We start from the raw sequence: 16,521 nt of genomic DNA, 5'->3' as shown, positions 1-16,521 counted from the left end.
GACTTTATACCAAAATGTTATCTTATTTTTATGCAGGGTTTGCCCAAACCAGATCGAACACAACCTTCTGAAATCACTGGCAGGACTGGAAACTAATACATCTTTCAGCATTTCTGCACACCAAGAGGAGGTGATGCAGTAGGTTCAGCTGGGCAGCTGTGGGGGGCCCTGGAGTCTCTGGTCCCCAGGCCAATCCATTGGGAAACCTCCTTCAGAACTGGGACCCCATGGCCTCACTATCTCAGAGCCAAATTCATCACTTTTTATCACAAAGGTATCTCTTGAATTCCCACCCCGAGCTTGGAAAAAGGCCGACAGGCCCAGATGTTTCACACTAAAGACTGGACTCAAACCAGCATTTTTCAGCAAACTTGGTTCTGTAAGAAAATTTCCAACCGAATTTTGAGATCAAACATCCCTGGAGCTCTCTTAGCACAATGCAGCCAAAAGCCATATTTGATTGTGCCCCTGCACTTCAACGCCAGACACCTCATGTTGTGGGACCTCATGTACCACTTGTGATTTATTCCCTTCATGCTGAAGCGTTTCTTGTAAAACTGCTGGGAGAAAGTAAAGAGGAATTTTGTCTCCTTCCACATCCAACACCTGGACTACTGGAGGATCATTCTAGTTCTTGATGTCTGACAACTGGGAGCAACAAGTACATCCCACCCACACCCAGAGCTCACCAGGGCCATAGGAAAGGGCTGGAGTTGGGCAATAAGGCAGAATATTTTTCACAATACATGGCATAAACTGGGTAATACCTGCATCAACTTATATGGTTTGGGATGCACAGGGATAAAACAAATTTTAATATATCAGCAATTCAAACAAGAAGTTTACACTCAAGACTTATTCCACTCAAATACTTCTTTGCCAGGAAGTTACTTCATTTTATTGTCATTTATAGTAATAGTTAATGTTTATAATAAGATAGTTAATAATAATAATTAATAGTTAAGAATAGTTATAGCACAACTGTTTCAAGTGATCTCAGGATGCTTTAAACATTTCAAAAGAGTCCCACGCTTATGTCACATTAATTAAACTTATGACTAAATTGATTCTGTTGTCTCACCCCAACACCAGCTCTTTGGGAGCAACAAACTGGAACTGTGCGTTGTGCTGGACATCAGCCTCACGTAGAACAATTCAGCACCAGGGATTTCGGGCATGGTAAGTCATAATCTCCAGAGGATTTGACTTGAGCATCAGAGAAGCAATATATTCTGCTCAGTGTCCAGGAGAACAGGAAAGATTGGGCAGTTTCTCCATGAAAAGACAAGAGGAGAGATGAGCTGGATGCACACTTGGAGGTAATGGGAAATCCAGGAGGATCTGCTGGAAAGCCCTCACCAGCCAGCTCGGTGCTGAGTAAACCCAGTTCAAAGCACTCCTCAGATTCCAGCAATGCCTCACGATAACAACGTGCCCAGAAACACGGTTTTCTTATTCTCCCCTGACTGCAGCCGTTCAGGTTTCCACCCTACAAGTTTTCTGGGAAATCTATTAAAAGCCCGTTTAGCCTCCAGCAGTCCCCTCACCGAAATCACCATGACCCAAGAGCATCTGGTTCCCACCAACCATGACTTCCTTTTAAGCCTGAATATCACCTTCTCTCAGCAATGACTGAGCAGGCAAGTCACCCAGTGATGTGGGGCAGAGCAGTCACCTCCTTCTTCCCCCATAAAACCTCAAAAACTCCTGTGAGAAGGGGAAGGCAGAGAGGAAGCACTAAAGTTCTAGAGCCTTTATAAGCGTAAACTGAAGGAGAAACCCTCGAGCTGTATTTCACTGCCACAAATAGCAAATATTTAAAAATAAAACAGTATTTTTAGCCTAAGTGGTGCTTAACAGCTCGAGAATAAAATATTGCCCAGAGACAGTGATAAGTCATCATGTGAAAACGCTGAAGCAGCCACGTCCTGTTCACAGTGAACACCAGCCCGGGGGGAAAGAGAAGGAATTTGGGTCCTGCCTCCACCTTAAACCTTAAAACCATCCCTGATCCAACCAAAAAACCTTCAGGAGAATGAGCCAGGTATAACACCTTGGTGCATCTATGAGGGCAAAATAAATAAAATAACACAGCAACTCCCATAACAGTTTCCTAGATCCTCTAGCAAAGGCTGCTCTGCACGGGACAATTTATCCCCTGCCTTTCTTTTCCAAAAGCAGCGACTGTAAGGTCAGGATATAGAATTCCAGCTGCTCCCAGACAGGTAGGGATTTACCAAAAAGGGGCTGTAAAGGAGAACAGACTGGGTTTGTGCCTTCCTGCTTCTTTACGACGCATGACAGACAGACACCCTAAAAAAGTAAGAAAGTAGGCTGGGAAAATAAATCCCCTCTGCATGGTCTCAATTTGAGATTTTTTTGAATGGGGGAAAAGCTAAATATACATGGAAAAAAAAATCATCAGAGTGTTGAAAAATCTACAATTACAGTTAGGTTTTGTTTTCTTTTTAAACAGTTTAAACCAAACGCCTGAAGCAGCAGATGGGAAACTCTCAGGTGCTAAAAGTTGAGCTTATGTCCCTATTAGAGCCCTCCATAAGCCCTGCTAGAAAACTAAAGACAAGGCTTAAAACAAACACGATGTTTAAGATCATAATTCTTATCAGAAACCCCTGAAAGGCTTAAAAAAAAAAAAAGTTCTAAGCCCATTTTTCCTCGGCAGTAATTCCTCCAGCGTTTCTGATCACCGTGCAGACAGATGAGGGGAGACAGCTTCCCCCTCCCCACCGCGGGGTGGGTGAGGTAGGGATTGACTAACTGTGGAAAAATCCACATAATTGAGAAGACAAATGTTGAGCAGTTATTTTATGGCTTGAACTGTTCAAGGAAAAAGGCTGCCCGTGCCAAGAGGCCAGACAGACTCACTGTGTGTGTGTGAGGACGCGGGAGCCCGGGCCCACGACGCTTTTATCCCCGGCCAGGTTGGACCTTGCTGGTTTATCTGTTTCTGTAAGTGCTTCATCAAGCTGTAAAAAACCACTAAAAGTATCATCTCCCGGTATTATGTGCACAGAGAGCAACAAAAATCCACACACCCAGGCTCAGTAGCAGGACCCGCTATTGAGGCTGTTTGTTGCTTCCCATGAGGAGCCCTATTTTCAGCTGCTTAAAAGGATGAAAAACTGCAACGACTCAGGCTCGAGATTCCCAACTTGGATGTCTGCTTCCAGATGGATTTTAAGAAAAAAATAAAATGAAATGAAAGTTTCAGCCAAATTATCTGAGCCATTTCAGAACAATGCTGTTTCTTCCACGTTAAGGCTCTCCAGTGGCCTCAGGAGCTGCAGAGCCCCAGTGCTTTCACAGGGAGACACACAGAAGTTAGAGGGAGAGGGAAAAGGACCCAGCAGGGGAACCAGTTGGGCAAGAACGCTGGAATACTGAGGGGTGGTTTCAAAAGGGAGGATTAGACACATTCAGGAGGGGAGATTAAAGATCAGCTCAATAAAAAGCAGCAGAATGAGAAGTCTGAGGGAAGCCAAGTTGTAAAGGCAGAGGAAAGAGAGAACTTCACAACAGGAGAAGGTCACAAGAGGAAATAAGAGGTTGTCTAGTCCATCCCCTGTTCTAACTCAGCTGAAGCTCTCTTAAAGATGTCCCACAGCAAGGCCTTCCCAACCTCCCGGCACAGGCTCTGTTGCTGCAGTTGGAAGGATTTTCCTGCTCCTTTTGACCTCAACTCAATCCTGTTACCAAAAGCCTCCCTTCCTCTTGAACCAGCTTGCTCCACTCTTCAAGAACCTTGTGTTCCCATCTCAGCCTTCTCTCCGGTAATCTCAGCTGCCCCAGCAGTTCATGGTTCCTGGGGGGTCACACCCCAGCGAGTTACACCGTGTGTGTGCCGACCCTCTGTGCCCCCTCCCCAGCTCCACGTCACCCTCAGCGCTGTGTCCTCCTCGGCGCCAAGAGTAACGAGGGAGCACATGTTCTCCAAACACCCCTGGCTCCTCCACGGCCTTTTCCACACTACTGCACTACTGGCTCACGTTTAAGAGTTGACTTTATTCGCTATAACCACGTGTATGTTGCCTACACCTTACAGAAAGGGTCACCCCTTTGCAGGCAGCTCTTCAAAGGATGGAACCAGACTTAATTTCACTCTCATTTCTCAGGATCATCCAGAGGAGTTCTGGCACTACTCCCAAGGGAGATGAAGTCTTTCCCACCTCTGTATTACATAGGAGGTGAGTAAACACACTTGTACTTCAGCATCCCACAGTGCTGAACAGAACCAGACAGACCCACACAGCCCATGTTTCTATTCCACCTATGAACAGCCAATTCCTAAGTATCTTCATCCAGTCTACGACACACCTACTGAAGGTTAATCATTTGAACCCGTGTTTCCACAGACTACTTACAAGAAAGTCTCATGCAACAGCATCAAAGTCCAAATGGCACCTAATTCGTTCCCCCTACTCATAGAGCTCTTCCACAGAAAAAAATCCAAAGCCACTTGGCACAACTGACTCTTACAAGGACATAACAGGAGCTACCACAGACCTGTCATCTCATCAGTGCTTACAAGGAGTGTTTTGCTGTCCCAGTTTGAGTGGAAACCCATCCCATCAGAGCCTGAAGGGCAGCACAGAGATCATCACTCCTTATTCTTCCCTCTGCTGTCAGCAACCCTCTGTGAAGGCACAACAAGACATCTCACACCTCCCTCCTGCTGCTCCTCATCATCCAACACCGGTGAAATTACCCCAGCAGCTCCAGGGGTCCCTGTGTAGGTTCCCATCTGGTTGCTGACCCAGGCTTGGAGACAGATCCACACTGCAGCAGCTTCCCTGCTTCTTCTAGCTTTATTTTTAAGAATACCAGGAAATTTCACAGATAAATCAACACTGAAGCAGCAAAATCTTGTACTTAAAAGGTTAGGAAACATCCTAAATAATATTATTTTTTGTAGGTACACTGTATTTACATTGCATCACTTTGAAAAATGTAACCTTGGTTTCCCTCACCTGCTCCTTCAGCAGGCAGCACAGGCAGGGTTACTCCCTTGATAGATATGAAATAGATGGTTGTATTCTCATCATCCAGCACAAGGCTGCATTCCTTATGGGCTGCACACAACTCCAACTCAGCTCTGAAGAGTTAAAAACTTCCTCCCAGACCTTCCCAATATGCCCCTTCTGACAGCAGGTACAAGTGTATTTTGATTTTTGACAGCTTCCTTGGGAGATGAAACACTATCATCCCAACTCTGAAGGAAAATAGGAAAATTAATAGTTAAGGTTTATTTTGGATGTTCAGTAAAAAAGGGTTTGAACCTCTCTCTTTTTTTAAAAGCCACATGCAAACCAAACCTTATCTATCCTTCCAAAGAGTATTTAATATACTCTCCTATATTTCAGGGCATGGGTTAGTGGTGGACTTGGCAGTGTCAGGCTTACAGTTGGACTCGGCGATGTTAAAGGTCTTTTACAACTAAATGATTCTACATTCCTCAGTGTAGAATTCCTCAATACTTCATGGGGGATGGACTGGATGATCCTTAAAGGTCCCTTCCAAGCCAAAGCATTCCATGATTCATTGCACCCAGGGCACAGCCTGCACCAAGTTCTGCCAAGTGCCAATGCCCAAACCCTCGGCAAATCGGTCCCTACAGCGCCAGGTCAGACACATAGAGGGAATCACTTCTGGAAAAGCTCAGTTAAGATGAGTTAACCACCACCACAGGGAGCTCCTGGGCAGGAGCAGAGACAGTTTTATGCTCTAAGGCAACATTTATCTGCTGCTGCTGCCACAAAACCCTCTTACAACCCTTGCCTTACTCGCTAAATGTTTTCCCACACCTGGAAGAAATGAGGCAGAGACCTTACAAATAGTTTTTGTCACCACAAATGCACAATTCAACCCCAGAAGAGAGGGAGTCCTATGCATAAAATGAGGCAGGACCTGCAAAAAACACCATGCAAATGTTCTAAGACTAGAAATACATGCAAGAAGTGCCAGTAACCTCAATTTTGGCGTTCCCCAATTTCTGAGTGGGGAGTCTAAGTAATGCACTATTTAGATCACTCATGACATAAAGCAATGTTTTAACAGGGGGGGTTATTTTTACCCTAAGAAGGGTTAAATCTACCTAAACAAAACGCAATAAAGACAGAACAGTGCCCCAGTAACACTGAAGTTGTTTCTATTTCCACACAATAAGCTCGGGAAGCAAAATTAAAATCTATCTGCATAGTATGAGGTCAGTCAGGCCATGGATGGTTATTTTACATCTGAATATCAAAAACATATGCTCCTCTGTGGAGGTTGTCAGAAAAGCTGAACCTGCTGGTGCTCAGCCTTTCCCAGGGAATGCTGAACACCTCCAAAGCCCACCGACCAGGACTTGAGCCATCTCCCAAAGGGGTCCCCACCACGCAGGGCTGTAAATCCACAGCATGAAAACAGATCCTGTTTAGACAAGATGATGAACATTTCTAAAAACCTTATCTTCAGTCATGTCCTATTTACAAACGAGTCCTAACAATGATGCAATGTATGCACAGCCCCACTGGTCTGAGTCTCATAACTCAAACATCTCCCATACACAATGGTAATTAGTTTGTACTATATTAACAAACAGAAATGTGAAACAACTGCAGGGTTCCTTTTTCATTATGCAAGAGATATGTAAATAATCTTTAGGAGAAGCCCTTTACTGTCCGTGTTCTGAGTGGGCTGTTTGCACCAGGAGTGATGGGCTTGTGGCTGAGCCCTGACCTGGGAGAGGGGAATCACATTCCTGGTGCTGTTTTCCATAAGTCTCTGCATCCCCACGAATATGTTCACTCACTTTATTGATGATACAAGAATATTTCTCCATGTGTGTGTAGAGCAACAGGGTTCCAGTCTCAAGTACTTTCATGTTATGTCAGGGTAACAAAAATCACACACCAGGCCGAGCCGAGTCCTCCGTGGAGGCTTCTGTGCCACCCACTGTGACCAGAGGTGACACAGCAACCTTGATTTGCAAAGATATTATAAACAAAGACATGATGCTACAATTTTTGGTTGGTTTTGGAAATTTGACTTTGACAAGAAATTAAAAATGTTACATAACCATATAATTAAAGGATTATGATGAGAGATCATTTACTTAAAATTGAACCATGTTGGTTGAGAACATCCTGACTGTGCACAGCATTCTCTTAACCATTGAAAGGACATAAACAGTGTCTGGTTTTGCAGCTTATCTATTTACGAACTTCTTTCTGCTCTGATACGAACTTTAAAGGACCTGGAAGCAAAGGAACCCACTCTCAGTGGTGCACACCAAATGGACAGGGACAGGGTAAAAATGCCAAACACGACAAATTTTGCAAGCTCCCAATATTTACCATCCATCCCAGAGTAGTACATTCTCATGCAAGCATGTCACAATGAGAAAACAACATCTCTATAAGGGTAAAACAAACAGCATTCACAATTTCTGAAAGCATTCTTCCACAATTATTGCACTAGATTAGATTGCCTCATCAACAGGGCCAGAGGCCATTTACACTATTTTCTTTCTTTTTTTTTTTTTTTTTTTTTAATGGAACAGATGAAAGGATTACAGAAAGTTTTCTGGGGCCAAATTTGGAGCTAATGATGGGAAAATTCTTTTGCTAATCCCCACTGCTAGCGGACTCCTGAGGCTGGAAGAAAACAATGTCTCCTGGTACCCTGCTTCTACTTTGCTCATCAGGGCAAAATACTGCACTCAGGAGGTTTGCAAAGGCCCACAGGATTTAAGCAGAAGCACAAAATGTGCAGGACAGGGATATACTGCAAACCTAAGTGAAGAAGGACGTGATACTCCGATTAAAACTTGGACACATTGCCGTGAAATCCAAGGATGGGACTCCACTGCTCTGCAGAGCAGCCACCTCCATCCGAGCCCAGGATGGATTTATCCTTGTGGGAAAGGGGCTTTTCCAGGACCTGCTGTGCCAGGCAGGCCAGAGGGATCCCACCTGGGCAATCCCTGCTGACTACAGAGGATGTGGAAAGACGTGGAGCAAAGTGAGGTTGGTGTCACCCACCAACCCTTCCAGAGGGCACAGCAACCACCACAGCCCAGGGACACCCTCCTACAACCCTCCAGCACTGCTCCTCCTCCTGCCTGCCAGCCCACCAGGGCAGGGAAAATAGATACAGCCAAGTCACCTCCCTTCCAAAGGCAAAGTTTAATCATTTTTCAGTCATTTAACAAACACAAAAGAATTCACATGTACCAGCTCTACTCGAGAAGTAAACTTTGCATAATTAATCAGGATCCCTCAGAACTTGTACATCTGCAAATGCACAGCTACACCAACTGGCACTCGAGGGAAAATGCCTCTGGCCACCTCAGAGAGCTGGGAAGTGCAAGTATCTGCACTGAGCAGAGAGTCTGAGCTGCCAGGGAATGGAAAACACAGGCTGAGGAATGAGTTGTCTGGAAAATAAGTACGAAACTCCCTAAATCTGATTCATTAATGGGTATTATCAGCTCCTTCTGCATAAAGCCACATTTTATCTTCATAACAGAACAAGCTAAAGGCACCTACTTAGTTGCAGAAGGTGGGAACATCCAAAGCAGGTCAGGGAGTGGAAGTCAAGTTTCCTGCAGAAACGGGCAATTTGATGGGAAATTTGACTCAAAAAAAAAGAGAAAGAAATACTGAAGCAGCACTTAATGAAGATGAACTTCCCGTGCCTCCCCACAATACAGACCATGCCATTATCACTCAGCACTAGGAAGGAAAGAGATTCCAAGAAAGGGGAAATTACAGGGCAGTTATCCTCATCAACCTGAGCGTGGAGCAGTGACACAGGCTTGGCTGAGAGCCTGAGCGCCGCCTGCACATGGTTAAGCACAGGGCACGAAGCAAGATGTGCACAGGGAAAGCAGCCCCTGGAAAACAGTGCAAGGGAGTTCAGCTCTTCCATGGTGCCAGTGGCAACAAAATGCCCAACCTTATCCCCCTGCATCCACAAAAAAAAAAAAAAAAAAAAAAAAAACAACAACACACGAATTGCATAAAGTCAGAGGAAACGTGGGAGCTCCACTTGCCCAGCGGTGATGAAGCCAGGTGCTGAGTGATCTGCTCCCCCATCTAGAAAGCCAGGCTATTTCCCACCTATTTTGGACAGCTTAAACATCTACAAACGACACTCTGTACATGGCTGGCAGGGTTTATGCTCATGGTTCTAGGACAGCGAGGAGCAGGTCTCAGGATCTGAGCAGTGTTCTCAGGATCTGGCTGCAGTCAGCACAGACAATCCTCACCACTTCTTACTCCAAGCACTCGGGAAAGTTTCCATGTTTCTCTAAAGAGTTGCCTGAAGCGCAGAGAAGAGCTCACATGAAAACGTAAGACAAACCACACTGGCACTATTTGCATTATTTGTAAAAAGGAAAGGTTAAATACATTCCCATTTCACAGATGTTTCATGGCTCATTGCTAGAAGAAGTCTGGCACGTCATGGGGAAATGTGATGGTACCAAACAGTACCTTCAGGGTCCCAAAAACATACGGATTTGGGGAAACATCCCCCACCCCCAACAGAGGGAAATGAGACACAGATCGTGTATTTTCCCGATGAGAAACCAAGGTTTCACAGAGAATCAGTAAACATGCTCATGCTCCCCACCTGTTTTCTATTTAGAGCAAAGAAAGGCAATTAATATGGCTTTTTAAACAAGAATTAATAGAAGAAACCTATGAACCAAGATTCCTAATTGAAAATGTCTTTACTCACATGAGGCAGAGGATCAAAATATGACAAGACCACTAAGCACAGTCTCTCCCAGCTGCACAAACCATTCCTTAACAACCTTCAGATTAATAAACAAAGACATGCTCCAGCCATTTCATCTCCCTCCTGGATTTGGCTGTGTACAAAAGGCAAACAGGAGAAAGTCATCCTCTGACTTAACTCTCCTTCAGAATGGGGCTCCCAAGCAGCACTCCATGTTAATTTGGGACCCCCTCACTCTGAGCAGCCACGCAGAGAGATACAAGGGGGAAGATTTCCTCGCAGGAAGAAGCTGATTTAAGCGTATCATTTATTAGCAAGTAAAAGGACATTTCCCTTCTCAGTGGTGAAGCACAACACAAGCCAAGGATAAGCCATATGGGTGAAGCCTTTGTGTGAGGGAGAGAAAGCTGGCAGGGCTCCACGGCTCTAATTGAACTATTACCATATTGTAAGAAACGAAAAAGTCAGGAGGGCTGGAGGATCTGCTCTCCCAGGGCCAGTTCATGTCATGCGGACAATTAAGTGAGTAACAAAGCGTATTTACCAGGAGAGCAATCCCACCATTTGGACACTGGCTTGTTTTAAACAAAATAGGTGCTCTTCTAGTTCAATATTGCCCTTAATTTGATCCTCACACTTGCTGCCATGAAACCTTCCAAATCCAAATCATTTGTAGCAAACAATGCAACGCTTCTCCTTTAATTGCTGGCTCAAGACTTTTCCATGTGGTTAATAAGGAAGGACGTGGAATAGAAATGCTCAAGTGAAACCCCGCAACACACAAAAGCTCACCATAAAAACTGTCATAAAACAGAAAAATGCAAAAGATCAAGTATAAAATTAATTTTGCTCAAAAGACAGGCTTGGGAAAAACTTCCCAAGTGTTACACACTGTACACACACAACTGGGACCGGAGGGAAACACAATAAAACCAGGTGAGGAACAGAGACAATCTGCAGTGGTTGCTCATAAATAAACCTTTACAGTGTCATCTGGTTACTTTGTGGGCAGAGAGCAGTGGAGCTGTATGAGGAGTGAAAAGAGAAAAAAATAAATCCCAGGCTTACAAAAAAGTGAGGCAAAATCTTGTTCTTACCATTCTGTTCGTCCAGCTCATTCCCAATTTCCTGCCCCATCTGCTTCTGCCGTGATATGATTGAAGAAAGAGCATCGAGTCCTGCATCTTGTTCTGCACAGGAAAAATAGATTAGATTGCATTAAAAAGTTGCTGATGTGCCACGCTACATAAACTATGTAGAAGTGAATAAAAAAGATCCACTCTGTGCTTAGAGAGCTAAAATGTATTAAGTAAAATACATCAACACTACATGAAAACTAATCATTATGGGAACAGCACTCTTAAAATAATGGGAATGATGGGTAATTAATTCCTCTGCTCTGGCTGGGACACTTCACTGAGGGTCCCAAAAGGAAAAAAAACAATAAAATCCAAGAATTCAACATTCAGTTGTTACTCAGTCATAAATGCAGGGGATTTTCTGGCACACAGAGAGAGTTCCTGATTAGCCTTCTTAAATTTTCCAAGCAACTTCTAACATGGATAAAAGAAAGCAGGTGATGCAAACACCAAAGAATTCAAATGACTTTTTAAAGCTCCAAGAGGATCCAAAATGTGTGGGAGAGCCTGAGGGAGAGGGCACATAGGGGGCAGATAAAGTTGATGTGCTCCCACCTCTGCAGACACTCCTTCGTGAGGAACTGCCGGTCTGTTGGCACCACACAGGCCTCAGGAAGCCCCTCACCCAAAATGTGCAGCTCCCCTTGCCCAAATCTGCCAGGAAGTGGCACAAGAAGAGCTGCAGGAGGCTGGAGGGTCAGTGCTCTGCCCACCTGCACAGCAGTGATGCTGCACAGAGCAAGACTGGCAGCAGCTGCACTCCAGGACGGGCAGGATGAAGGTCTGGCCCCCCAACACCTCTTTCAGCCTCCCTTTAATTACTCATGATGTAATTAAAAACTCAGGTTGAGGTTTCTTCTGGACCATCCAGACAGAGCTCAGACCATCTGAGCAGCACCTACACGTATTTCCGTGCATGAAGTGGGTCTTATCTGGAGTCTGATTCCATTCAATCACTTCCAACACTCTGATCCTATGGAAATGACCTCATTAACCACCTGATGTCCTCGGGCTGAGGTTTTCCAACACTTCCAAAGTTAAAGGTTCCTTAAGGATGATGAGGGTCAAAACCTAAAGACTCTTTTTAGATGAGTTAATTCTCACCTAGTTCCAACTCAACAATCCATCTCATGCACTCAGCAACACCACTACACCCAGTGCAATTACTGTGATCACCACTGCAAGCCAAAGCCAGGAATATGGTCAAAATCAGGTCTCTCAAAATCTGATTTAAGAAGATGCTTCTAGTTAAGAATATGGCAAGCACAGTTCTGCTCCTGCAAACACAGGAAACATCCACCTGGAGCTGTTATGTTTGACAACTCCAGACAGGAAAACTCCAGCAGAGGTGGGTGTGCTGATGTTCAAAGAAGGGCTCCTCTCAGAGTGCCAGAGATGCTCCCAGCTACCAGAGTCTTGTACCTTCTATGATCCTTCTCTGCTGCTGCCTGAGATCATCAAAGCCAAGCCCTCTGGTTTCCTCCGGTTCTTCCAAGAGCCACGGGTTGGTGACACCTCGTTTGACCCCTCCTGTCATTAGGCTGGATCTGAAAATAATTTCAGTAAGTAATTTTCAACACAACCCCCCCCTTGTTGTACAATTTGCCCCTCCCAGAGAGGCTGACAGACAGCAGGACAAGCATTTGCTGCACTCCATGGGGTTCTCTAAAATCCCAGAAGAAATCAGACAAAAAAAATCCCATGATGTCCAATAACAAATCCACCTCACAGGCCCTGTAACACTGCCTCTGGAAGTGGTCAGGAAGGAGAGAATTCATTTTAGAGTGAACAATTAAGCTACAGCGTGAAATGTACCATAAACTGCATAAAATATTGAAATGCATACCGTATACTGCATAATATACTGAATGTACACAATATATTGTATAATATACCCATATCAAATGGTGTTTGCCTGTAGAACACACAGCATTCAAAACTGCCACACAAAAAGAACGTGTATTCCTGGCAACACACATTTGTTGTTCCTGTGTTTGCTCCACAACCAAAACACTGACTTATAAAAAAACTGCTACAGACTCAAAGCTTCCAGCAGTAAAAGGATGCACTCTGCTAACACAGATACAAATCAGATGAGACTTCTAATTCCCTGCAATCCTGACTAAACCCCAACAGCAACATTCCTGCATTTCAAAAACTGCAGATGGACATCACACAGCTCCCCTCCTGCACTTCCCTAGTCTGGCATCAACCTGAACAAGAAGCCAGGAACACACACTTCTGAATGAAAAAATAATCAGATAATGGGTTTTCTTTTAAAAGAATTATGACTTGAGGTTGTTCATGTTACAGACACTTCCCTGGTGACAATGGAAACCAAGTTTTCCATGTCCAGGGCACATAAATCCAAGCAGTAAAATGAAACATCACTTAAGAATTTTCTTCAATACCAGATTTCTGGTTTCTGCCTTGTAGGTCTTCATGGGTTTCTCCTACAAGAAAAATCTTATATGAGAGACTGAGAGTCACCTAAACCCAGAACTGCAACTCAGGTTTGAGGATGAGTCATGGAAAGATGATTGGCTCCTCCACAGCAGATTTTGCTTTCTGCTTTGTTTTTTAAACTCTGGTTTTTATTCCCATTTTACCTTTTCCCTGTTCTTTCCCAAAGCAAATCCACAAAGAACACAAGAACAGAGAGCATTTTTAGGACCTCTCAAATTCTCGAATGTTTTTTAATCCCACTAAGACCTAAGTTTAAATTTTGTAGTTGTTTTGTTTGTTTAATTGAGTTTAATCCTCCTCCCTGAGCATTCTGTGGTCACAGCCCCTCGTCAGGAGTTCAATCTGCACAAGGATCAGCAGGGCCAGGAGGGGCCACGAACCTGCTCAGGCTGAAGGGGAGCCAAGCACAGCCCAGAACCTGTGCCGGAGTTCCTGGAGGAATTGTGGTGAACTGGGGACATCTCCTGGCCGGGAGATGGATCAGCACGGCTGGAAAATAACCCAGTACTGAGTGAGTCCAGGCACACTTCCCACCACGTTCACAGCCACGCGTGAGAGCTCTTCACCTCCTCCCGCTGAACATTGCAGCGTGGTTATGGGACTTCATCTCACGGGAACGGACTGGTCAGAATAAAACAGGGATATTTTTGCTAGAAGCAACTAAAAACCACTTATTGTAGACCACACCATCTCCCTTAAGCACCCTGGTGATGCTGAACACCAGAGCACACCCAGCCTGCCCTGCTGTGCCACAACCAGCTGGATGCCTTGGGCAACAGCAAAGAGGAACTGGGATTCTTCTGCATCCCAGTCCTGCACAGCTCCATGAAAACTCACCTGTACCTACTGAGGCTGGGAATCTGGCTTGCTTAGACGAAGATACACACATCTGAAATGCAGTTTTACACATTACCTTAGCTTTCTTCATTGCTTTGGGGGATTAAATATGCTCTTATATTTCCCAGTCTCACAACTGCCACCGGCTTCGCAACAGAACACGATGGAAACTGCACTTGTGAAGGTGCAAAAGTCATTGCAGCCGGCCCAGTTCAGCAGTTCAATTAGCAAGGATACAAAATCCAGGGTAACATCTGACAAAATTACTTAACTAAAGCAAACAGAACATAAAGCTCTCTGCTTGCTAAAAAGAGCACAGCTATTTCTGCCTGTTAAAAAAAAAAAGCCAAGGCAAGCAAAATTTGAAATAATTTGCAGCACTCCCTCCCTCCCTCCCCTCAGCGATCTGCCCTATTCTTGTAAGGTTGGGTCATGACAACTGGTCTGCTCGTTACAATAATCTTTTTGACATGTTTGGTAACTACCTACCCACACAATACAGCAGAACTTCCTCCTTCCTCTGATCTTCCCATGTTTCGCTTTGGTGGTGTGAAGATTAAAGCTTATCCAATTAGCCACCCACTGCCTCCGCCAAGTTAATCACGTAAATCTTGGAAACCGTCACAGAGCAGTGGAGTGTGGGGATGGCTTTTGATTATAGGAGCAGATTTAACTAATTACAAGGCTCAGCAATGTGCCCAAGTATAAAAGATGATGGGGGTTAAAATCAGGGAGCTATGTCACCGCTTAACAAGGGAGGGCTTATCTTCCAGAGGGCATTGTTTCACTGGTAATTCTTATAACACTTCCCAAGTAACTTAGATTAGTCAACCAGCACTTACTTTAGACCAAGGCCACACATCGAGGCTTAGACTGATCAGCAAGACTGAGTTTTAAACAAAACCTGGGTCATATGACAATTGGGTGGATGATCACTTGAACATTCCCTTAACGATACTGTCCTGCCCCGGGGTCTTTGAAGCACCCCGGGCACCTCAGCTTGGCTTCACAGGTCAATCCCCACTGCCACAGTGAAGGGCCAGGGCATCCTCTCACTTACGCTTGCACTGCTCACAATGCCAGGCAGTGTGCTTTTGGGAAGCTCCAAGCTAATAAATAAAACAAGTACAATTTAAAGTACAAAACAAAAGCACTCTTTCTCTCCCTCCAAAAAACCTGGGAGACGCCACGTGAGCACAGGCACTTCCAAATCCCTCCAGTCACCACCCCAGATGAAGGTTTCCCCACCAGAAGGGCCAGCATTCCCTGCAGGTGGCAGAGGACTTCCCAACCCCACCAGCACAAGAACTGGTGTTCTCATGTTCAAGGAAAGGCTGTGTTACTCCTGACACCATTTACCTGTGGTTGGGTTAACTGGACCCACTGGCTTCAAGGACTGGGAGCTGCACATGTTGGCAGCCTCATGGGATGCCAGACAGAGGATTTGCAGAACAAAACCACCCTTCAGCGATTCCAGGACCACCAATTCCTGCCCAACAACACCAGCACAGCACCGTCCCACCACAGAGCAAGTTGTTCCCACCCACCTCACGCATCGGTCTTGCTATCAAATATTACTGTCTTCTTTCTACACCATCCCTTATTTTCCAAGCAAAATTGGACACAGCACAGCATGAAATACATTATAACCCAGCTCATACAGTTCTCAGTGAAACAGCCTCACCTCTACAGCCCACCTGCACCCCTCAGGAATGAGAGCTATGAGAAAGAAGAATTCTTTCTAGAAAGAAGCTGCATCTTGTATTATTATACCCAGAGAAAAGGCAGAGGGACAAACCCACTCCTGTGAGACCAGTTCTGGTCACAAAGTGCTCAACAACTTCCTCACCTGCCCCTCACACCCTGTGATGAGCCCTCCTGGGCCCATCCAGAGGCTCCAGGCAGGTCTCACCTGGCATCTGTTCCCACTGCAGCCAGGCCAGAGGGACGTGGGGACATGGCTGGGACAGAAACACCTCGGGCAGGGAACCCAAGGGAGCTCTGACCAAACTTGAGTGGTAACACCCACACAGGAGCTCAGCCCTGAACCTGCCCTGCTACAGACACTCCAATATTTCTGGTTGCTTTTTCCACTTGTGCTTTTCAAATGGTATGAATCCACAGGGAATTCTGCCCCATTCCAGTCTCTGTTTCAACAACCTGCACAGCTCTCTCTCCAAGGAGAAAAGAGGGGAGAAGACACTGAAATTGCTACTGAAAACCAATGAGAGGAAATTTGACTGACCCTGATCTAGGGGAGTCACGTCAGCAGCACAACCTTTTCCCTGGAAAATTCCAGTTGCATCTTAATTAGGGCTGACACGCCGGAAGG

General features: G+C 45.1%; 1 protein-coding gene across 1 annotated transcript in view; it reads right to left on the bottom strand.

Annotated features, from left to right (window-relative positions):
- STX8 (syntaxin 8) overlaps positions 1-16,521 on the bottom strand; it is a 103,914-nt gene that overhangs the window by 75,926 nt on the left and 11,467 nt on the right. The window contains exons 5-6 of the mRNA XM_027896851.1: positions 12,309-12,433; positions 10,845-10,937 (exon numbers count right to left, since the gene is read on the bottom strand). Of these exons, the coding sequence (XP_027752652.1) occupies positions 10,845-10,937; positions 12,309-12,433 (218 nt within the window). The remainder of the gene's footprint in view (positions 1-10,844; positions 10,938-12,308; positions 12,434-16,521) is intronic.

The sequence above is a fragment of the Empidonax traillii genome, unplaced genomic scaffold, assembly GCF_003031625.1.
Source record: "Empidonax traillii isolate 1590-97213 ecotype Southwest subspecies unplaced genomic scaffold, ASM303162v1 scaffold518:size600044, whole genome shotgun sequence".
Classification (NCBI taxonomy): Eukaryota; Metazoa; Chordata; class Aves; order Passeriformes; family Tyrannidae; genus Empidonax; species Empidonax traillii.
The sequence above is the reverse complement of the archived record's forward strand: the minus strand, read 5'-3'. Positions and strand labels throughout refer to the sequence as shown.